This window comes from Chiloscyllium plagiosum, chromosome 7 (assembly GCF_004010195.1).
Source record: "Chiloscyllium plagiosum isolate BGI_BamShark_2017 chromosome 7, ASM401019v2, whole genome shotgun sequence".
Taxonomy (NCBI): Eukaryota; Metazoa; Chordata; class Chondrichthyes; order Orectolobiformes; family Hemiscylliidae; genus Chiloscyllium; species Chiloscyllium plagiosum.
In genome coordinates this window covers 99,655,915-99,679,185 of record NC_057716.1, presented here as the reverse complement: position 1 = coordinate 99,679,185, position 23,271 = coordinate 99,655,915, and the positions used below count along the sequence as shown (strand labels likewise).

Below are 23,271 nucleotides of genomic sequence, written 5' to 3'. Positions count from 1 at the left end.
GGACTTAAAATATGCATGAACTCTTAATCTGAGATGGTCTTCTGGTTCTAGACTCTCCCACAACAGGAAACAACTTTCCACATCTACCCTGCCAAGTCCCTGAAGAATCTTATACGTTTCTCCTCAGCAACATCATTCCGAGGGAGAGTATTCATTCTCGCAAGCAAACTGATGCAAGTCTACGTCACCACCGCCTCTCAACTCCTTTGTTGTTATTAAAATGATCAGACTGCTCATCAGACAACCAAAACTGAAGTCTCCTTCAGATAAATATTGTTTTCACTTTCTGCAAACTCCACTCCCTCGTGATTGTCTCTATCCCTTGGTCAATACACAGGAGTAAAATAATTTTTTGGTAACCTTAGTGTCACATTTGATCTGGAGATAAATTTCCCATCTTCATTCATGGTAACACTAAGGCAGACCATTTCCAACCTTCACATGTAGGTCATCCTGCTGCTGAAACCTTCACTCATCCCTTTATTACATCAATAAATACTCAACTCTAACACTCTCTCATTCGCCATCCACTTGCTGCCCTCCAAATACTTGCTGTGTGTCAACTCACACCTCCTCCTGTTCACTCATCACCCCTGTGTTTGCTGACCTACAATGGCTTCCAGTCAAAGCAATGTCTTTCTGGTTTCCAATCCACTCACCACCACCAACTACAACACCGCCCCGCCCCGGTCCCAAAGAAATCCTTCTCCTACCTCTCTAGGCACTTAAGACAAAATGTCTCACTTTGGTCATCTGACGTAGCATCATATCATGTGACTCAGAAGTTAAACTTTGTTTTATAATGTGCCTGTCAAGCACCTTTACTAAACACAAATCATTATTGATACAGAGTGCAGTGCAATACCAAAGGAGTGTAACATTGTCAGAGGCATTGTTTTATGGATGAGAAGTTAAACTAAGATAATGCATTCCTTCCGAAGGGGGACATATATTTTATGGTATGGTGCTGAGTAAAATCAGGGTCCTGACCAACATTTATCTTCAAACAGTATAAACAAAACACCTTACCTGGTCATTATGTACTTACGATTTTAGGGATTTGATATTTATACATTGAAAAAGCAACAGCCTATGTCTACACCTCAATAACATGACAATAAAACTACGTGAAAGCAGTACACTTGTCAACACACTTCAGATGGTGTTGCGACTGTTTTGAAACACAGTATAACAATAGAAGTATTGCTTTCACATCGTCCCTTCAAACACTCGAGGGACAGGTTAAATCAGAGAGAAGTTTCTCTACTTTTTTTAAATAGAAAGTCAAGACTCCTCTACACTACTCCCAATCACTCCAGGATAGATACTGCATGGGGTTAGATATAAAGTGAAGCTCTCCCTACATAGTTCCCATCAAGGACCCAGAGGATAGGGACAGTAGATACAGAGTAAAACTCTCTCTACTCTTTTAAACTGAAAGCAAAGGTGCTCCTACACTATTCCCATTAAACACTCTCAGGATGGGTACAACACGGGGATAGATCGAGTGTAAAGGTTCCTCTACTCCTTTAAACTGAAAAATAAAGCTCCTTCCTCTCTTTTAGACAACAAATAAAGCTACCTCTACATTGTTCCATCTGATAGCTCAGGATAAGATAGAGTAAAGCTGCTTCTCTATTCTTAAACTGAAAGTCAATGGCCCTCAACACTGTGCTCACCAGGCTAGGTACAGCACAGGGTTAGACACAGTGTAAAGCTCCTTTTACTCTTTTAAACTAGAAGTAATGCACTCGACACTGTCCCCATCAAAATACTCCCACATCAGTTAAAGCATGGGATTTTACACAGTAATGTCCTGTCCACACTGTTTCAGCAATGTGCCTTTGCCAAGGTTACTAACCTTCCAGCATTGCCCCAAAGTATCCAGAAATTTAAAAATAATCTTTAACAACGCTGCAGGCAACTTGGCAGAAACAGGCTCGGAACATTTTAAAAATGCATTTTCTTTCCTTTCAATTTCTCTGCATGCTTATTAGTTATAAAGATTTGCAAAGGGACAAAAATATTACTTGGCAAATGGGTGGGTTACAGAGAGCAGGTGGTCCAGGAAACTGGCAGTCCTAATGCCAGTCCACAAGCCCAGCTAAGAGCCCCTTATTTGGAGTGTGATATTCCATTACTAACATTGCCTGCCAGTCTGAGAACTGACAGAGATTGACTTAGCTTAGTATCCATGATGCTCCTTTTTATGACATCTCCAGTTTCATTCTAAAATGAAATTAATGCATTTCTCATAAGCTCTAATTTTGTATGAATGAGATTTTTTTTGTAGCCTTGCTGGGAATTTGAAATAGTACAAATGGGCCAGTGCATTGCTGCTGTTCTTGTTGGTCAGCTGCAAACTCAAAACCATGGAAACACCAGTGCGATTGATGTTACAAATTGATCCACTAAGTGGTTTGCAGAGAAAGAGGTTTCGGTTTGGCAGGTGTACAGGACTGGTATTATTCTCTTCATTGAGCAGCTCACCTTCTGCTTAAATGGAGGGGGATAGGGTGCTGGTTGGCAGTTATGGAGGGTGAGGGGTTTAACCAGCTAAACGTATGCAATTGGGCAGCTTGGTGGCTCAGCGGTTAGCACTGCTGCCTCACAGCACATGGGATCGGAATTTGATTCCAGCCTCAGAGATTGCATGTCTGCGTTTGTGTGGGTTTCTTCTCAAACTAAAGATGTGCAGGCTAGGTGGATTAACCATGGGAAATGTAGGGTTATTGGGGGTCAGATAGGGGTCTGGGTGAGATGCTCTTTGGTGGGTTGCTGTTGATTCAATGGGCCAAATAATCTACTTCCAAAGTGGAGGGATTCGATGATTTACACTGATTGAATTTGATAATGAATCCACCTGCACTCTTCACGTTCAGTATGGCAAGATTACAAAACTTGCAACAAGTAGTTGGTAAGCGCCCAATGCCTGTCCACCATCTACACTTGAAGCTTGGTGTCGTGCAGGACAAAATTGTCCACTTGAATTGGTACCACATCCACAAACATTTGCTCCCTCCATCACTAAGCCTCAGTAGCAACAGCACATACCATCTACAAGATGCACTGCTAAAATTTACTAAAGCTGCTTAGACAGCATCTTTCTAACCCCCAATCACTACTGTCTAGAAGGCCCAGTACAGCAGAACATGATAATACTATCAACTGCCAGTTATCTTCCAGGTCACACACCATCCTGACTTGGAAATGCTTCCCCATTACCTTTGTTTTGCTGAATCAAAATCTTGGTGTTCCCTTGCTGTGGTTGGCCCTTCACCAAGGGCTAAAGTGATCCACAGCCATGATCGATGAATTCATCAATACCCACATCTCAAAAAAAAAAAAATTTTTTAAAAGCAGAAATACATTTCAGGGAAGCTGGACAAGCACAGGAGGGAGAAAAGGAGTTTTAAAAAAGTTACAATCAGACAGGTTGGAGAGCAGTGAACGGGCACATGAACACAGCCTCTGCTTGGACCAGTACAGCACAGGAACAGGCCCGTTGGTCCAAGATAGGCAAAAGGAAAGGACTGCAGATGTCGGAAATCAGTCAGAATGAGAGCGGTGCTGGAAAAGCACAGCAGGTCAGGCAGCATCGAGGAGCAGGAAAATCCACGTTTCTGGCAAAAGCCCTCCCTCCTTTGGTCCAAGGTGTCTGTACCAACTGTGATGCTAAACTAATCCCATCTACCTACACATGGTCAGTATCCCTCTATTCTCTGCCTGTTCACTCATCTAAATGAGAACACATCTGCTTCTACCACCGCACTTAGGAGTGTTTTAGGCACTTACAACTGCGTGTAAAACACTTGCCTGCCACATCTCCCTTAAATTATTTCCCCCCCCTTCAACATAAACCTAGACCCACCCACCACCCCACAAAGTATTCAACATTTCTATCCTGAGAAAGAGACACCAGACTATCCACCCTAACTATGCACCTCAAATTTTATATACTTCTGTAAAATCTCCCCTCAGCCTCAGACATTCTAGTGAAATCTATCCAGGTTTGTCCAATGTTTCCTTAGGCCAAACACTGGTAAACCTCTTTTGCACCTTTTCCAAAGCCTCCACATCCTTCCTATAGTCTGGGAAACCAGAACTACATACAACACATCAAATGTGCCCAGTTAAACTCAGTGCTCATGGATGGCCAGATTTCCTGGTTCTAGGCTGAATGTAAGATGATATGTCCAGTTCAGACAACTCTGCTGATGGGGTTTTGGTCTCAAGTCGACCAGAATTGGAAAGGTTACTGACGGACAGGCACCCACACCCATCATTGATTAATTCATCATAGAACCACAAGTGTACTGGCATAAAGTAGTGTTGCGTGATAGGCTTGAAAAGAGGTCAGTCTCACACAGGCAGATGTGGGAACTGAACATATCTCCAAATTTGTGGTGGGGGGGGGGAAAGAGGGGAGGGGGAATATAAAGTTGAGCAGAAACATATGTTGTAAAGTTGTGAAATGTTTTCAGGAGGATTTGAACAACCTTGCTGAGTGGGCAGGAACACAAAGTGAAATATAATGTGCAGAATTAATCGACTTTAAGAGAAACAATATTGTTTGAATGGCAAGAGGTTGGAAAGTCTGTGTATAAAGGGACTGGGTTGCCCTGTTGACAAGCAACTGAAGAGTAATATGCAGGTACAGTAAGCTATTAGGAAGACAGTTGGATTATTAGGCTTTATTTCAGGAGGACTCGAGCACCAGTGTGACAAAGTCATGCTTCAATTATTTAGATGCTTGGTTAGACTGCACCTGAAGTGTTGTGCAGAGGTTTGGTTTCCCAAATTCAAAAAAACACATCATTGCCATAGAGGGAGTTCAGCAAAGATTCAACAGATTTGTTCCGAGGATGGTAGAACTGTCCATAAGGAGAGATCGGACAAACTGGGCCTGTATTCTCTCGAGTTGCAGAGTGAGAGGTGGTGATCTCATTAACTATTTTGTAATTTTCAAAAGGGATAGACAGTGTAGATACAGGTAAGATGCATTTCATGTTTGAGAATGTAGAACCAGGGAACAAGCAAAAAAAGTAAGTGGGATACCATTTAGGACCAGGGGTGCATTTTTAAAAAAAAAAACTCAGCAGGTATGAACCTTTGGAACTTGAACTCCACAACCCTGTGGGATTAGACAGTCAGATGTACAGCACAGAAAGACCCTTTGGCATGGACAGGCTGGACCAACCAGATATCCAAAACTAATCTAGCCCCATTTGTCAAAATTTGGCCCATATCCCTCTAGACCCTTCCACTTCATATATCCATCCAGATGCCTTTTAAAATGTTGTAATTGTACCAGCCTTCACCACTTCCTCTGGCAGCTCATTCCATACACGCACCACCCTCTGCATGAAAATGTTGCCCCTTCGTCCCTTTTAAATCTTCCCTCTCACCCTAAACCCATGCCCTCTATTTCTGAACTCCCCCACTCCAGGGAAAAGACGGTCTATTTATCCTATCCATGCCCCTCATGATTCAAGGTTATGCCCTCAGCCTTTGATGTTCCAGGGAAAACAGCCCCAACCTGTTCAGCCTCTATTAGCTCAAACCCTCCAACCCTGGCAACATCTTGTAAATCTTTCCTGAACCCTTTCAAGTTTCACAATATCTCTGATAGACCAGAATGGCACAATATTCCATAGTAGCCTAACCAATGTCCTGTACAGCAACAACATGACCTCCCAACTCCTGTACTCAATACTTTGACCAATAAAGGAAAGCATACCAAACGCCTTCTTCACTATCCTATCTACCTGTGACTCCACTTTCAAGGAGCTATGAACCTGCACTCCAAGGTCTCACTGTTCAGCAACACTCCCTAGGACCTTACCATTAAGTGTATAAGTCCTGCTAAGATCTGCCTTTCCAATGTGCAGCACCTCATTTATCTAAATTAAACTCCATCTGCCACTCCTCAGCCCAGTGGCCCATTTGATCATGATTCCATTGTAATGTGAGGTAACATTCTTCACAGTTCAGTCTTTGACTATATTTAAATTAGAGATAGATTGTTTTATCATTATCCCCATAACTGTATACCATTGGTAGTCTAGGTAAAAGGCTATACAAATCACCTACAAAAGTCAGATTGAATGATGGGACTTCTTTGATGGGCTGAATGGCTTCCTCCTACGAAGCTTCTTTGGTTGAGCTTTCTCCCTGGTTTTGCTTAACCCAAGAACATGGTGATATTAAACTCCTGGATTAACGACTCCAGGTAAACCTTACGAATCTTCCACTGTTAAGTGCCTAGATGAAATGGTGTTTATAATTTTTGACCTACAGCACCATCTAGTGGTATCTTTGCCTTATCTACTAGTTACAATATCACTCACAAATAGACAATGTCTACGAAGGGGAACATAGCTTCCCCCTTAATCTACAAATAACAGTCCACAACATTGCTGCTGTTCCACAAGTTTAATTATAACATGGATAGGAATTTCTTCTAGTTGATCTGTGCCAAGGATGACCATGCAAACTCAAGAGTATTTCTTCGGTTCTCAGAGTACAAGATTAAGACAATTTAAATAGGTTATAGAAAATACTTCCAGGCCTAGGCATTGACAGAAAGCCTGACACCTTTACTACATAGCAAATTTGAAAAATTGATAAGAATTTTGGGGTTAAAACGCAAGATGCGAATGAATAGAAACCAAACCATGCTCTTTTTCCGAGATGATTGACAAATTTGCAAACAAGATAACAAGCAATAGTGTTACAGTGATCTGTTACTTTTTCCTATCTACGCACCGACCTAGAGACATTTAGGAAAGTTTAATTACAAATACTCATGCAAAAAAAAAGTGCAAGTTTGAGAAAGCCAAGTCCTTAATTATAAAGAACAATCCCAAATATACAAAAGAACATGTTGATGCACGGTCTGAGCCGGACTTGCACTTAAATCTTTTTAAATTATTTTCAAACATTACGTGATCCAGTTATGGCCCTGTCTTATCAATCTGCCCAGTTTTACTACAAACTGATTGCAGGAATCTGGAATGGCCACCTTTCCTGGGAAGCTGAAATCACAATCTCAGTTCAATCCTTCTAAAGGAGTAGCATCACAACATAAACTCTTCACAGTTAGAAGCCACCTTCACCTTTAACAATCAAAACAAAAACAGCAGATGTCTTGTTTTCAAAACATGGTTGGGTGTGACAAGTTGGGGGAGGGGAGTAAGGGTGGGAGAGAGCAGGTGGAGGTGGGAACAAATGATGTGGATCATAAAACTGTTCAGATGGCATAGCTTCCACTTCTAGTTCTTGAAGGTTTGTCAATGAACTACACGGTCAGCAACACCAGCAGTATTGCCAGCATGGAGTTGTCAACACTCCAGGAACAGGCTGGAGTCTCCAAAAATCAAAAAGGTTAGTTTCCAGGCCAGAAAAACCCTGGAGCAACCACTATAAACTGAGCAACAAGAGAACAATGCTTCTCTCATGGCTTCAAGATTTCAGTTCATGCATTATAAAAGTCAGATGTCAAGGGGTTAAAGAGGCCAATATTGATTAACAGTCAAGAATCATCCAATCAGGGAGAGGTCTATTTGCTTTCTGATTGGTGCAGGAAGGCAGTGTGTCACAAGCATGGGCATGTCAGGCAACCAATTCTGGAGGGGGTGGGGGAAGTTGGCAGCAACTCACAGCAAAGGGACCTTAGGAATGTCTCCAACTGTTTGTCCTATGTTAGCCTCAAGCCAGGGGCCATTCAGCCAAGGCTGCTGAAATAGGTCCTCATTAAACAGGCTAGATTAACAAATTCATCTTGGCATCTTTTCCAAGGGTGTTGAAACCTCACACAATGACCAACCTTAAGGCCACTCTTCAACATAAAGAAAAAAGGATTTTAGCCTAGAAACTCAAGACATTTAGTAGTTCTCACCAGCTTCATCTCCACTTAGTGAAGCACATGGAGGTAGGCTCCCTTCTTCAGGCCCTGAGTGTCAACGGACTTTTCCATCCAGGGCAAAAAAAAAAATCAGAAGTAATGCAACTGAAGATTTAATGTGCAATTTGATGTGTGTTTGGACATCATTCCTCAGGTCCTGTAATGAGTTCAGGAAGTTTGAATTTCCCCCTTTATGTTACCTTTGCCTCTCACCAAATGCACTGCCAACACAAACTAAATTCAGATTTGGAGAGTCAAGGTTCAGATGGTCAACATACCCTTCACCCTTTGAGTTGAACACTAGTCACAAAGATGTCCAATCAAAAAACAAAATCATACCAATTGCTCAAGTTCATTAGGGACGTAACAATCATCCAGAGGAAAGAGTCCGGTCAAGGTGCCCTTTGCCCCCAAACCCCCACCCCACCCTTTTCCTCTATGAAGGGTGCTGCAGCTACTCGCTCTTCTTGCTTTCATCTGTGGTCAGGACCTTTCTCCTCTGGCGGAGCATATGGAAATAGAGCTGTGGAAAGACTGATTCACAAAAACTGAATTAGAAATGTAGTAACAGCAAGAGGCCAATCTGCCCCTTTAGCCTATTCCATCATTCAATTAGATCATGCCTGACCTGTGAACTAACTTCTAGTTAACAGAAGATATTTAAGGGAAAAAGAGATTGATCTCACATTTAAGATTAACAAGTTATTCTCTTATTTGCTAAGATTCAGAGCTTTAATACCACCCTTCATCCATATAAGTCAGTGTTCCCTAGTTTGAGGGGATGGACAGAAGACAACTTTTTAGGTCAACCTCTAAATACTTCAACTACAGCACACTTTTACATTTCTCCCACTGTTTGTTAGGGGAGGACATCAATTGTTTCACTGAGTAGGACTAAAAGTAGTATGTAGAATTCAATCTGAAGACAATGCATGAAACAAATCTAGGGAAAAACACAAACAGGAGGGTATGCAAATGGGTGGGAAAGAGGGGTGTGAAGGAGGAGGAATCGAGACACTGTGGAATGTATGTCCACAATTCTTTGAAGCTGTCGTAGACAAGGGTGGGTAATCAAGAAGGATCACAATCTGCATTCAGGTACCTATGGAGGTCCCACTGTAACACTCTGCTGGCACTACACCTGTGGCCAGGTGAGGATGAGAAAATAATGGTCATTTCCTCTGACAAATCATTCCACCTTTCTTCCACTGCTTCTCAACCTGGGGTACAATGCACCTGGGCCTAAAGATTATCTATTTTCAAAGATATTGTCACCAGGGAGCAGCAGAGCCTGTTGGGATACGTAACATCATATTTTTTACATTTCTTTTAGTTCCAGCAGGCAGTGGAGGTCATGAGATTACATATTTGTGTGGTTGCTTTAAGTGAAACACTACTCAGGTAATGTCTCCGACCCATTCTACTCCTCTAACCAAAAAAAAGTTCTGTGTGTCAGTTGCTAAAGTGACAAGTGTTTTCTTTTGTGTTTTGTTTCCCCCCCCCCCCCCGCCAAGAGGTCTACTTGGGAATTTAGAATAGTGGGAATGGAGGTTCAGAAAGTTTAATGTTCCTCCTGCAGTGTCCCTGCTGACTTCATCTGTGATAAGTGCACCCAACTCCAGCTCCTCAAGAACCATGTTAGGGAACTGGAGTTGGATGAACTTTGGATCATTTGGGAGCGGAGGAGGTTATTGAGGGGAATTACAGGGAGGTAGTTACTCCACATTCACGTGAAGAAGGTAGATGGGTTACTGTCAGGGGTAGGAAAGGGCACCAGCAGGCAGTGCAGGGATCGCCTGTGGGTGGGTTCCCCAACAAGTATACCGTTTTGGATACTATAGTGGGAGACGATTAATCAGGGTAAGCAATAGGGCCCAGGTCTCTGGCGCAGAGTCTGTCCCTGTTGATCAGAGAGGAAGAGGGAAGATGAGCAGAGCTCTAGTCATTGGGGACTCCATAGTTAGGGGGACATGGGAATGAGAGACTCACGATTGGAGAGTTACCTCCCAGGTGCCAGGGGTTGTGATGTCTGTTTTTAGGATCCTTGAGGGGGAGCATCCCCAAGTTGTGGTTCACATAGGCACCAACATAGGTAGGAAGAAAGATGGAGATCCAAGGCAGATATTCAGGAAGCTAGGGTGGAAGCTTAGAGTTAGAACAAACAGTTATCATATCTGGTCTTTTGCCCGTGCCACATGCTAGTGAAGCAAGGAACAGGGAGAGAACTGAGCTGAACACATCATTGCGGGGAGGGTCGGTTTTGAATTTTTGGATAATTGGAGCTCTTTCTGGGGAAGTTAGGATCTCTACAAATAGGATGGTCTTCACCTCAACCAGAGGGGTACCAATATCCTGTGGGTGTGGGGATTTTGCTAGTGCTCTTCGTTGGGGGAAGGGGGGGTTAAACTAATGCAGCAGGGGGATGGGAACCTGAATTGTAGTTCCCGTGTACAGGAGGGAGGTTGAGGCCAGTGAGGTCAGGGATAGATATACAAGGTCACAAGAGGGCACCGGCAATCAGGGTGTTCGTTTGAAATGTGTGTACTTCAATGCCAGAAGGATTCAGAATAAGGTGGGTGAACTTGCAGTGTGGGTTGGTGCCTGGGATTGCAATGTTGTGGCCATTTCAGAGACATGGCTAGATGAGGGGCAGGAATTGTTGTTGCAGATTCCAGGATTTGATGTTTCAGCAAGAACAGAGAAGATGGGTTTTTTTTAATGGGGGGGGGGCACCATTATCAATCACTCAAGGGTAATATTACAGTAGCTGAGATAACATTTGAGGACTCATCCACCGAGGTAGTTTGGGTCAGGTTAGAAACCAAAAAGGGAAGGAGAGGTCACCCTGTTGGGAGTTCTCTCTCAGCCTCTGAATTGTTCCAGGGATGTAGAGGAAAGGATAGCAAAGATGATTCTGGATAGGAGCAAGAATAACAGGGTAGTTGTTATGCGGGACTAACTTCCCCAATATTGAGTGGGAATACAAAGTTCAAGTAGTTTAGATGGGTCAATGTGTGCAGGAGGGTTTTTGGAGTATGTAGACAGGCCAACAATAGGCAATGCCATATTGGATTTGGTACTGGGGAATGAACCCGGCCAGGTGTCAGATTTGGAGGCAGGTGAGCACTTTGACGATACTGACCATACATTGGTTACGTTTACAATAGCAACGGGCAGGGATAAGTATATACCACAGGGAAAGAGGTATAACTGGGGGAGAGGCAATTATGATGTGATTAAGCTAGATTTAGGATGCATAGGATGGGAAAGGAAACTGCAGGGGATGGACACACTTGAAATGAGCTTATTCAAGGAACAGCTACAGCAGGTCCTTGATAAGTATATACCTATCAAGCAGGGAGGTATTTGTCAAGAGAAGGAGCCATGGTTTACTCAAGAAGTTGAAGCTCTTGTGAAGATGAAGGTGGCTTATGTGAGGATGAGGTGTGAAGGCTCAGATAGGGAGCTTGAAAGTTAAGTGAGCCAGAAAAGATGTAAAGAGGGGGCTAAGAAGAGTCAGGAGGGGACATGAGAAGTTGTTGGCAGATTGGATCAAGGAAAACCAAGGCCTTTTATCTGCTTATCAGGAATAAAAAACAGACTAGAGTAAGATTAAGGCCAAAAGATAGTAGTGGAAAGTTGTGTGTGGAATCAGAGGACATAGGGGAAGCATTTAATGAATTTCTTTTGTCAGTATTCACATTAGAAAAGGGCAATGTTAATGAGAATATGGAGATACAGGCTACGAGATTAGAGGGGATTGTGGTTGACAAAGAGGAGATTTCTGCAATTTTGGAAGATCTGAAAATAGATAAGACTGCTGGTCTGGATGCGATTTATCCTCATTCTCTGGGAAGCCAGGGAGGAGATCGCAGAGCCTTTGGCTTAGATCTTTGTCATCATTGTCAACAGGAATAGTGCCAGAAGGCTGGAGGATAGCAAATGTTGTTCCCTTGTTTAAGGAGGAGTCAGGACAACCCTGGTAATTATAGGCCAGTGAGCCTTACTTTTGTTGTGGGTAAGGAGTTGGAAAAGTTGTAAGAGATAGGATTTATCGAGAAAGGAATAATTTGATTAGGGATAGACAACATGGTTTTGTGAAAGCTAGTTCATGCCTCACTAACCTTATTCAGTTCTTTGAGAAAGGTGACAAAACAGGTGGATAAAGGTCAAGCAGTTGATGCATATGACTAAGACGTTTGATAAGATTACACAGTAGGGTATTGCACAAAATACGGAGTTTTGGGATTGAAGGTGATTTAGTGGTTTGGATCAGGAATTGGCTAGCTGAAAGAAATGTTCATCCTGGAGGTCAGTTACCAATGGTGTGCCACAAGGATCATTTTGGGGCCACTGTCATTTGTATCAATGATCTGGATGTGGGCGTAGAAGGATGGGTTAGTAAATTTGTAGATGGCACTAAAGGTAGGCAGAGTTGTGGATAGTGCCAAAGAATGTTGTGGGTTATAGAGGGACATAGATAAGATGCAGAGCTGGGCTGAGAAGTGGCAAATGGAGTTTCATGCAGAGAGAAAAAAAAGGAGGTAGTTCACTTTAGTAATAGGAATGCAGAGTAATGGTCTAATGGTAACATTCTTGGTAGTGTAGATGAACAGAGATCTGTGTCCAGGTGCATAAATCCCTGAAAGTTGCCACCCAGGTTAATAGGGTTGTCAAGACGGCACGTGGTGTGTTGGCGTTTACTGGTAGAAGGATCGAGTTTTGGAGCCGCACCTCAAGTACTGCGTACAGTTCTGGTCACCGCATTATAAGGGGGGATGTGGACGCTTTGGAAAGGGTTCAGAGAAGATTTACTCTGATGTTGCCTGGTATGGAAGGAAGGTCTTACGGGGAAAGGCTGAGGCTGTTTTCGTTGGAGAGAAGGTTGAGAGGTGACTTAATTGAGACATACAAGATAATCAGAGGGTTAGATAGGGTGGACAGTGAGAGCCTGTTTCCTCGGATGATAAAGGCTAACACGAGGGGACGTAGCCTTAAATTGAGGGGCAATAGATTTAGGACATATCTGGGATAGTTTCTTTACTCAGTAGTAGGAGTGTGGAATGGCCTGCCTGCAACAATAGTAGACTCACGGACATTAAAGGCATTTAAATGAGCACTGGACATATATAATGGATAATAAAGGAACAATGTAGGTTAGATGGGCATCAGATTAATTTCACAGATCGGCGCAACATTAAGGGCCAAAGGGCCTGTACTGCTCTGTAACATTCTATGTTCTATTGACCCCTTATTAGTCGTCACCTCTCACTGCTGTAATTCCATTTAATATTTCACACTGTTCTTCCCCTATTAAAGGGTCTATCATCCCTGCATCTGCTTCTGCAACAGGCAAAGTATTCTTAAAGCATAGCAAGGTCCATGCACAGGTTACCTCTTAACTCCCTGTAACAGCTCTTAGTTGTCCTCTTTCAATTTATGCATTTAAGAACTGTTTTTTGTTTGAAGCTTTACTTGCCAATACTATTTGAGGACAGCATGGTGGCTCAGTGGTTAGCACTGTTGCTTCTCAGTACCAGGGAGCCAGATGCAATTCCAGCCTCAGACGACTGTGCAAACTCAAAATATTCTCACATCTGTGGGGGTTTGTGCCAGGTGTTCAAGTTTCCTACCACAGTCCAAAGATGTGCAGGTTAGGTGGATTGGCCATGTTAAATTGCCATATAGTATCCAGGGATGTGCAGGCTAGATGGATTAGCCATGGGAAATGTAGGGTTACAGGGATAGGGTGGGGGTGCCGAGATGCTCTTCGGAGAGTTAGTGTGGACATGCTGGGCCAAATGGCCTGTTACCACACTGTAGGAATTCTATTCTATTTCATGCCTGCTTTGCTTCCTCAATTTTTCAGTAATTTCACCAATGCTTTTCATATTCCTTTGTTTTATGCAGTATAAGGCCTTGATATGTCATCACTTCCCTCTTTCCTTATCGTCTTTTTTAAACTTGACACTTGGAAGGACGGGGCTTAAGTTCTGGATATACATGACCAAGCTCTTTCCTATGCTCACTCGGAAACCTATTACTTCCTTGCTGGTTTCATAGAATAGAATGCAGAAAGAAGTTGGCAATGTGACTGGACAGCCAACTTAATAGCTAACTCTACAGAACATGGGAGTAGAAGGAGGTCATTCTGTTAACAAGTTTGCTTCACTATTTAGAGCGATTAAGACTGATCTGATAATCCTCAACTTCACTTTCCTGCCTCTTTTCCCCCCCCCCATAACCCTAGATTCCCTTACAATTAAAAGTCAGTCCATCTCAGCTTTAACAAGCCAGCCTGACAGAGCTGTGAGATAGAGAGTCACTAATCTTAATTCCTCATTGGTTTTAAATGGGTGACTCCATACTCCAGTCCTAGATTCTCCCACAAGAGGTAAATAATCTCTCTAGAGCTGTTATGCCACAGATGAACTTTGTATTAATAAGGTTTCCACCCATCCTAACTCAAATGAATACAAGCACAACCTATTCAACTTCTACTCAAAAAAAACACAATACCTGGGATTAACCCAGTGAATCTTCTCTGGACTGCCTCCAAATCCAGTACATCTTTCCCTTAATGATGGGACAAAAGCTATTCTCAGATGCAGTCTGACTAGTGCCTTGTATAGTCTTAGCAAGAACTCCCTAGTTTTATATTCCATTCCCTTTGAAATAAAGGCCAATATTCAACTTGCCTTGTTACCTGAACTTTGATGCTAGCTTTTTGTGATTCATGCACAAGGTCCAACAAATCCCTCAGATTGCAGAAAGGCACAGTACATTCTCAGTTTAAATAATATTCTGCTAGTCTATTCTTTCTGCAGAAGTGCATAACTTCACATTTTTGCACATTAGATTCCATCTGCCAAGTTTTTGACACTGAGCACCGTAAATGATCAAGCTGATAACTTACTTGGGATGTAGGAAATCATGACCAGGATCAGAACTGTGTAATAGTCAAAGGAGATGTTATACTTGTTTGGTAGGGTCACAGAATACAAACCCGACCTTCGAACATGAGGCAGGGCTGCATATATTGTAAGTAGCTCGCCAGTGACTCCCATTGGATACAGTACGATGAACAGCGTGTATCTAGATGGGTAGGAATAAGAGGGTTTTTAAACAGAACCTTTAATTACACTTTTCTTAAAGCATGGCACATGCCCAAAATTTCAGGGTTAGGGTCTGCACATACTGCACCCCAACCCCACTGCCAGCATGCATCCACTGTTCCCCACCCCTAATGTTAGTGTCTGCACACATTGCCCTCAATTCACACTGTTAGGTCCATCACCATATCCCTTCAGAGATATGGTGAATGGAAACTGAAATAGACAGAGCGAATTCCCAGATTGTGAGGATGGATGCACACATTTTTGTCAGGTACATGAGCTCCCTATGCAGCCCTCCCAGATGAATGCAGAAGATTCCATATCACTATTTCAACAAGCAGCAGGGGAGATGTCTCCAGTCTTCTAACCAATATTTATCCAATCTTTCAAACAAGAGATGATATGGTCAGATAAACAATGAAAGCTGATGGTACAGAACATCTCATTGCTGCTTGTGATAGCTTACTACTGTGCAAATTAGCCACTGTAATTCCTACATTTCTATGGCAGCCACATTTTAAAAAAGTATGTCAGTGACTGTAGTGCACTTTGGGCCAAACAGCTTGTGAACTTCGCTATTCAAAGTTTTTTTTGACATGCTTTCTGGGTCTTGAGTTCTGGGACTGGTGGACTGTAACAGCCTGGAAAAAGACACCTAAGAGGCTACTGCAATGAATTTACAGCAGTCTCAAACCATTTGGCTAAACAGATTTAGGAGCGTCCTCTCATCCTTCCCCAGCGTACCACAACACATTTTATCAAGACAGGAATGTAAGAGAACTAGGTCATTCAGTCCATCAAGCCTGCTCTACCATTTAATGTGATTGTGGCTGATCGAACACTTCAATGCCATTTACATCCTCCACTCCCCCATCCTCCTAACTTGTGTCATTGCTAATTAGAAATATATCATTCTCTAGTTTAAATGTAGTCAATAACAGAGCTTTCACAGCTCTGACATCAAGAACTCCAAAGATGCACAACATGTAAAAATAAAAGTTCTCATCTCAGTCCTCAATGACATTCCCCTTCTGCCTCTGGTTCTAGGTTTCCACCATGTCTATCCCTCAAAATATTTTATGGGTTTCAATAAGGTAACCTCATTCGAGACTCACGAGAATACGGTCCAATTGCCCAGTTTTATTTTTGTGGAGAAGTTTGTTGAACCTGAGTTATACTTCCTCTATGGCAATAATACCTTTCCTGAGGCAAGGAGATCAAAACTGCACATACTACTCCAGGTGTGGTCTCACCAGGCTCCTACAGAATTGTAGCCAAGTAGTCACAGGTTACACTTGAGCTCAAAGCGTGTCAAACTGTTATGGAAAAACTGCCTCTTTTTAGCTTCATCAGGAAAATGGTTTCCACACCTTCCTTTTTATTTTTAAAAGCCAAGTCTCTGCCTCATTATGAATCTCATTCTATCTGGATCCCATTTTCAAATGCCTCATTTGTGTAGAGCTATCCCTTTAAAAAACAAAAAAGGGGTTTTAAAATAGTGATGGAAAAGGATAGACCAGATCTAAAGGTTGAAGTTCTAAACTGGAGAAAGGCCAATTTTGACAGTATTAGGCAAGAACTTTCAAAAGCAGATTGAGGCAGATGTTCGCAGGTAAAGGGACAGCTGGAAAATGGGAAGCCTTCAGAAATGACATAACGAAAATCCAGAGAAAGTATATTCTTGTTAGGGTGAAAGGAAAGGCTGATAATCATCCAGCATTCCCTATACCTAAAGAAATGGAGGGCTTGGTTAAGAAAAGAAAAGGAGGAAGCATATGTCAGGTATAGACAGGATAGATCAAGTGAATCCTTAGAAGAGTATAAAGGCAATTTAGGAGTATACATAAGAGGGAAATCAGGAGGGCAAAAAGGGGATATGAGATAGCTTTGGCAAATAGAGTTGAGAATCCAAAGGGTTTTTATAAATATATTAAGAACAAAAGGGTAACTAGGGAGAGAATAGGGCCCCTCAAAAGATCAGCCAGGCGGCCTTTGTGTGGAACTGCAGGAGGTGGGGCAGATATAAACGAGTATTTTGCATCAGTATTTACTATGGAGAAAGACACGGAAGATATAGAATGTAGGGAAATAGATGGTGACATCTTGGGAAAAAATATCCATATTACAGAGAAGGAAGTGCTGGATGTCTTGAAACGCATAAAAGGTGGATAAGTCCCCAGGACCTGATCAGGTGTACCCTAGAATTCTGTGGGAAGCTAGAGAAGTGATTGCTGGGCCTCTTGCTGAGAGATTTGTATCATCAATAGTCACAGGTGACGTGCCCGAAGACTGGCTAACATGGAGCCATTGTTTAAGAAAGATGGCAAGGACAAGCCAGGGAACTATAGACCGGTGAGCCTGACGTCAGTGGTGGGCAAGTTGTTGGAGGGAACCCTGAGGGACAGGATGTATGTGTATTTGGAAAGGCAAGGACTGATTCGGGATAGTCAACATGGCTTTGTGCGTGGGAAATCATGTCTCACAAACTTGATTGAGTTTTTTGAAGTAGTAACAAATAAGATTGATGAGGGCAGAATAGTAGATGTGATCTATATGGACTTTAGTAAGGCATTTGACAAGGATCCCTATGGGAGACTGGTGCGCCAGGTTAGAATACAGGGAGAAGTAGCCATTTGGATACAGAACTGGCTCAAAGATAGAAGACAGAGGGTGGTGGTGGAGGGTTGTTTTTCAGACTGGAGGTCTGTGACCAGTGGAGTGCCACAAGGATTGGTGCTGTGTCCACTTTTCATCATTTAAATAAAAGGATTTGGATGTGAGCATGAGGGGTATAGTAAGTAAGTTTGCAGATGACACCAAACTTGGAGGCGTGGTGGACAGTAAAGAAGGATACCTCAGAGTACTATGGGATCTTGAGCGGATAGGCCAATGGAAAGCAGATGAAGTTTAATTTAGTTAAATGAGTCGCTGCATTTTTGGGAAGGCAAATCTTAGCAGGACTTACATACGTAATGGTAAGGACCTGGGGAGTGTTGCTGAACAAAGACCTTGGAGTGCAGGTTCATGGTTCCTTGAGAGTGGAGTCACAGGTAGTTGGATAGTGAAGGCAGCATTTAGTCATCAGTGCATTGCATATGGGAGTTAGGAGGCTATGTTGCAGCTGTACAGGACGTGGTTCCAATAGTGGCCTAACCAGTCTGTGCAATTTTGGTCTTCCTGCTAGAAGGAAGAATGTTGTGACACTTAAAGAATTCAGAAAAGATTTACAAGAATGTTGCCAGGGTTGGAGGGTTTGATCTATAGGGAGAGGCTGAATAGGCTGGGGCTATTTTCCCTGGAGCAGAGCCAGTGGTGAGACCTTGTAGAGACCTTATAACAAGCATGAAGAATGGGGATAGGGTAAATAGGTAAGGTTTTTCCCAGGAATGGGGGCATGTCCAGCACTAGAGGGCATAGATTTAAGGAGAGAGGAGCAGCTTTCTCAGAAGGTGGTGCATGTATGAAACGAGCTGCCAGAGGTGGTGGAAGCTGGTACAATTACAACATTTAAAAAGGCATCTCGATGGGTACTTGAATAGGAAGGGTTAAGAGGGATATAGGCCAAATGTTAGAAAATTCTAGATGCATGGAGATGTCTGGTCAGCATGGACTAGTTGGACCAAAAGGTCTGTTTCTGAGCACTACATCTCTGACTCCTATATTGAAACAACAATGTAAAAAGCGAGGGCTGAGAAGCACAAACACTGATACAGTGCAGCTGGACTGAATGGCAGTACTTTGAAGACAAAAATTACATATTTAAAGGAAAATTTAGGAGATTTTGAGGGGGGATAGTGCCCATTATCTGCTGCCAGGACACACCAACATCACAAAGGGGCAGTGGCTAAGAAAGACCAAAGTCCTACAACTTATTTGTGACTCAGACAAGCTGGTTAGGCACATGATGTCATGCTCCAGGATCTCCACTCAGCAATCATGCAAAGCCAAGTGAATGGCCCATAAGCTTTGGCTGATGGGGGGTGGGGTCACCTCTCATTCCATTCCTATGAAGTTTGGGAATGGCAAGTGGGTGAGGTAGAATCAAGATCAAAATGGTGCTGGAAAAGCCCAGCAGGTCAGGCAGTATCTGAGGAGCAGGAAAACGTGTCGGACAGGAGCCCTAGGGGCAGCACAGTGGTTCGCACTGTTGCCTCACAGCGCCAGAGATCCGGGTTCAATTCCTGCCTCGGGCAACTGTGTGTGGAGTTTGCACATTCTCCCTGTGTCTGTGTGGGTTTCCTCTGGTTTCCTCCCACAGTCCAAAAATGTGCAGGTTAGGCGAGTTGGCCATGCTAAATTGCCCATAGTGTTAGGTGAAGGGGTACATGTAGAGGAATGGGTCTGGATGGGTTGCTCTTAAGAGGGTCAGTGTGGATTTGTTGGGTCGAAGGGCCTGTTTCCACACTAAGTAATCTAAACTCAAAATAAGGAATGAAGCTGGAAGCCTTGGTGGTAGAAAGACAAATGGCAAATGGCACTGGTCATTATGTTTCAAAAGTTACCATGGCCACTCAACTGACAAGTCTTTGCGGGGGCTGCGAGCTCACGCAATACAAGCTCCATAATGGGTCACAGAAAGTCAAAATACAACAACCCAAGGGAAAAAACACTTTGGGATCCCTCACACAGTGAAAACACATGCAGAATAGGAACATTCAGTAGTTAGCCTACTGCCACATGAACAAACAATAGCAGTCAATGGCCAGTTTTTAAAAAAGGCAGCAGATACTTTGACATTCTTCAAAACCAAAACCGCAAATGACCAGAAGTTAAGCAATTCCACTGTCATGCGCACACATGCACAATAACTGCTGTCTTACAGCATCTCTTGCTGACCAGACGAGAGTTTATTGTCATTTAGAGATGGTGGGAAAATTCCACCCCACAGCTACCTTTTCCATATGAATCACAAAAGGCTGTAAAGACAAGTAAAGAAAAACTGCAAATGCTTGGAAATGCACAGCAAGGTGTCAGCATGTAAAAAGAGATAAAAACAAAATCCAAGGGGATAACTCAGGTGGAGACCTGAATACTCAGACCCCGTGGCGTCATGGTAGCCCACAAACCCACCAACACACTAAAAGAGCAGCTAATGAACTTGAAATACCCTATACAGATAACAAGCAAAACTCATGTCATTTACAAAGTACCTTGCAAGAACTGTAACAAACACTATATTGGACAAACAGGTGGAAAACTAGCCACAAAACGACATGACCCACTCTCACTAGTATCCTTACGTACAGATGATGAAGGACACCACATCGACAAAACATCCATCCTAGGACAAGCCAAACAGAGACACGCACGGAGAATTCCTAGAAGCATGGCATTCCAGCTGGAACTCAAACAAACAGACTTGGATCCCCTTTACCACCCCTGAGAAAATAGGAAATGACATCACCATAGGAAATGTCACCAACCCAAGGAAACCCAGACAAATAGAAAGCGGGCTACACCACAAGTGTTTCATTCAGAGGCTCACTGAATGTTACCTAGGTGACGAAATGTCTGAAAACTAACCTTCCAGTGAAGTGAACAAACCTACATCCAGAGGACATAAATATTAAAAAAGGTGTTGGATTGGGTGGGACTCATTGGGTATCCAGTTTAGAGTGTTGTTGGAGCTGCACACATTCAGGTAAATGGGGAGTATTCTATGACACTGCTGACTTGTGCCTTGTAGGTGGCCATATTATACCTCAATATCAAACTGCGCTAAGCACTTATCAAAGCAACAGGAGAATTCATCATCATGATCTCCATGTACAGTTTTTTTATTAGTTTTCAAAGCTGCTGGTCCTTATTTGTCATTTATCTAGTATGAATACTTGACAGTCAGCAGGCTATTTCACTAAAGGGGGCATTATACGCAGGACCAATTCAGTCATCACAAACACTTCCACCAGGAGCCACTGGGCAAAGAGGAAAGAGAGGGGAAAAAAAAAGGTGGCCTAAGCTAATTGTCCAATGCTTGATAAGTTCAAAAAAGATAGTAGAGAGAAAAAAAAAGTTTCACAAACTGCTTATATTCCATCCTACTGCACAAGAGGAATGAATTAGTAAGCCAGTATCTCTTTGGACAAGACATTTCTTACCTGGCCCATTTGATCACATAGGGCAGATGGTTCAGGAGGCTGAAGGTGTAAAAGGAATAGCGAACGATCTCAGTGATTGTCCACGCAGTGACAAACAAGAGCACACTGTCTTCACTCTGCACCTGGAGGGGCAGTTAAAGAAAACAATCAAAATAATATCATCAATAGCAGCACATCATACCAAGATGGAGATTTACCCAATTTTTGTGCAGCATTTGCACAAACTAAACTGTGGTGTGGCAGTTAGGACACTGGCCTTACACTCAACTGAATCGTCTGTACAATGTCATTTATGATATCGGAGAAAGATTTACCCAATAATTTCAACACCTACTCTTTCCTTTTGGATCTGCACGTTTCCTTCTTCACACCGTGCCCCTAACCTACCTTTCCTCTGATATTTATCCAGTCCACTTCTGAAAGATTATTGGAATTGCTTCCAACACCCTTTCAGGCACTGCATTCCAGATCATTAATCATTACATTAACAAATCACACTCTCCATAAAAAGGTGATATTATTGGTTGAAATCTTGAATTCTAAAATGGAGCAATGATGTCTAGTTTTACAGTTTATTTGCATTTCTATGTTTGTATTATGAGAACTTTAACACTGGAGGTGAATAGTTCAGGACATTAAAAAGGATTAGTAGGGGAAAAAAATAAAGTTGGTGTTATTGACTCCCATTGCTAGGGAAGTTCGAACAATTCATAAGAATTCATAGAATGCACAGGTGTATTCAGAACTGGACCACAACAGCAGAGGTTATTTGCAGGAGGGGGTGAAAACAATAGCCTTGAGTTAATGTGAAGTCAGCAGAAAAAAGCTCCAGAAAAAAAGCTGTGGAACACCAGGCTTAAGGGTCTCGGAAAGAGCCATTAACAAATAAAAACAGCACTGAGCCAATGAACAGAATTTGGATGAGAAAGGAAACAAATTACAACTGTGCTGATTGAACAAGGAGATTTAAATGGAGACAGGGTGATGTCTCACTGAGGTTTGAACAGCTATAGTCAAAGGTTAAATCTTTCTATCTGCTATGGGAATAAGACTTTCAAACAGTTCTTGTATAGTTGTAATACAGTTAATTATTTTTTCCCCTTTTGTGAATAAACATTTATGATCTTTATTAAAAAAGTACATTGACAGCATCTTGTGAATATGTCCACAGAATGAGGGTAGACAAAGAAAATGTTTCATTTGTCCACCAAGGTGTTTCTGCTTTGTCCAGCATTAATCAGCAGCTGGAACTGTAACAACCCTCTGGTTCTTTTTGGTACCGATCACTGTGCATAGAACATTAGAGTGCTGCACACGCACACAGCTTACAGGAAACATTGCTTAGGGTTACATTTCACGAGAGTTTAGAAGACAGGGTAGAACTTAAGACCCCATAAAATTCTAACAGGATTAGACAAAGCAAATGCAAGAAGGATGATCTAATGACCAGTCCAGATCCAGGGTCACAATTGACAGATATTGTTAGATCAATTAGGACTAAGACGAAGAGAAATGACTTCACCCAGAAAGTGGTGAGTCTGTGGAATTCTCTGCTACAGGAAGTGGTTAAGGCCAAAACATTGAATGTTTTCAAGGAGTAGTCATTATGACTAAAGGGATCAAATAGCATGGGGATAAAGTGAGAACAAGGTACAGAGTTGGATGCTCAGCCATGATCATGTTGAGCGGTACAGCAGATTTGAAGGGCTGACTGGCATGTTCCTATTTTCCATATCTTCATGTTTACAGTACAGAAGGAAGGAGACCATTTGACCCATTGTGACTTTACTCCTGCTCCTACTTTCTATATTTCTATGTAAAACAACGTTGAGGAAAAAAAAAAGGGGGGTAGAAAGGGACTCAAATTCTTCACAGCACTGCTGTGATTTCAAGCCCACATTACATGGCTGACTCCGAATGCAAGGTATATAGCTGTAGAGGAGAAAGTGAGGTCTGCAGATGCTGGAGATCAGAGCTGAAAATGAGTTGCTGGAAAAACGCAGCAGGTCAGGCAGCATCCAGGGAACAGGAGAATCGACGTTTCGGGCATAAGCCCTTCTTCAGGAATGAGGAAAGTTTGTCCAGCAGGCTAAGATAAAAGATAGGGAGGAGGGACTTGGGGGAGGGGCGTCGGAAATGTGATAGGTGGAAA

General features: G+C 42.6%; 1 protein-coding gene across 1 annotated transcript in view; it reads right to left on the bottom strand.

Moving 5' to 3' along the window:
- Positions 1–6,420: 6,420 nt before the first annotated feature.
- hacd2 (3-hydroxyacyl-CoA dehydratase 2) overlaps positions 6,421–23,271 on the bottom strand; it is a 43,985-nt gene continuing 27,134 nt past the window's right edge. The window contains exons 5-7 of the mRNA XM_043694260.1: positions 21,120–21,241; positions 14,823–15,001; positions 6,421–8,440 (exon numbers count right to left, since the gene is read on the bottom strand). Coding sequence (XP_043550195.1) covers positions 8,361–8,440; positions 14,823–15,001; positions 21,120–21,241 — 381 coding nt within the window. The 3' untranslated portion in view covers positions 6,421–8,360. The remainder of the gene's footprint in view (positions 8,441–14,822; positions 15,002–21,119; positions 21,242–23,271) is intronic.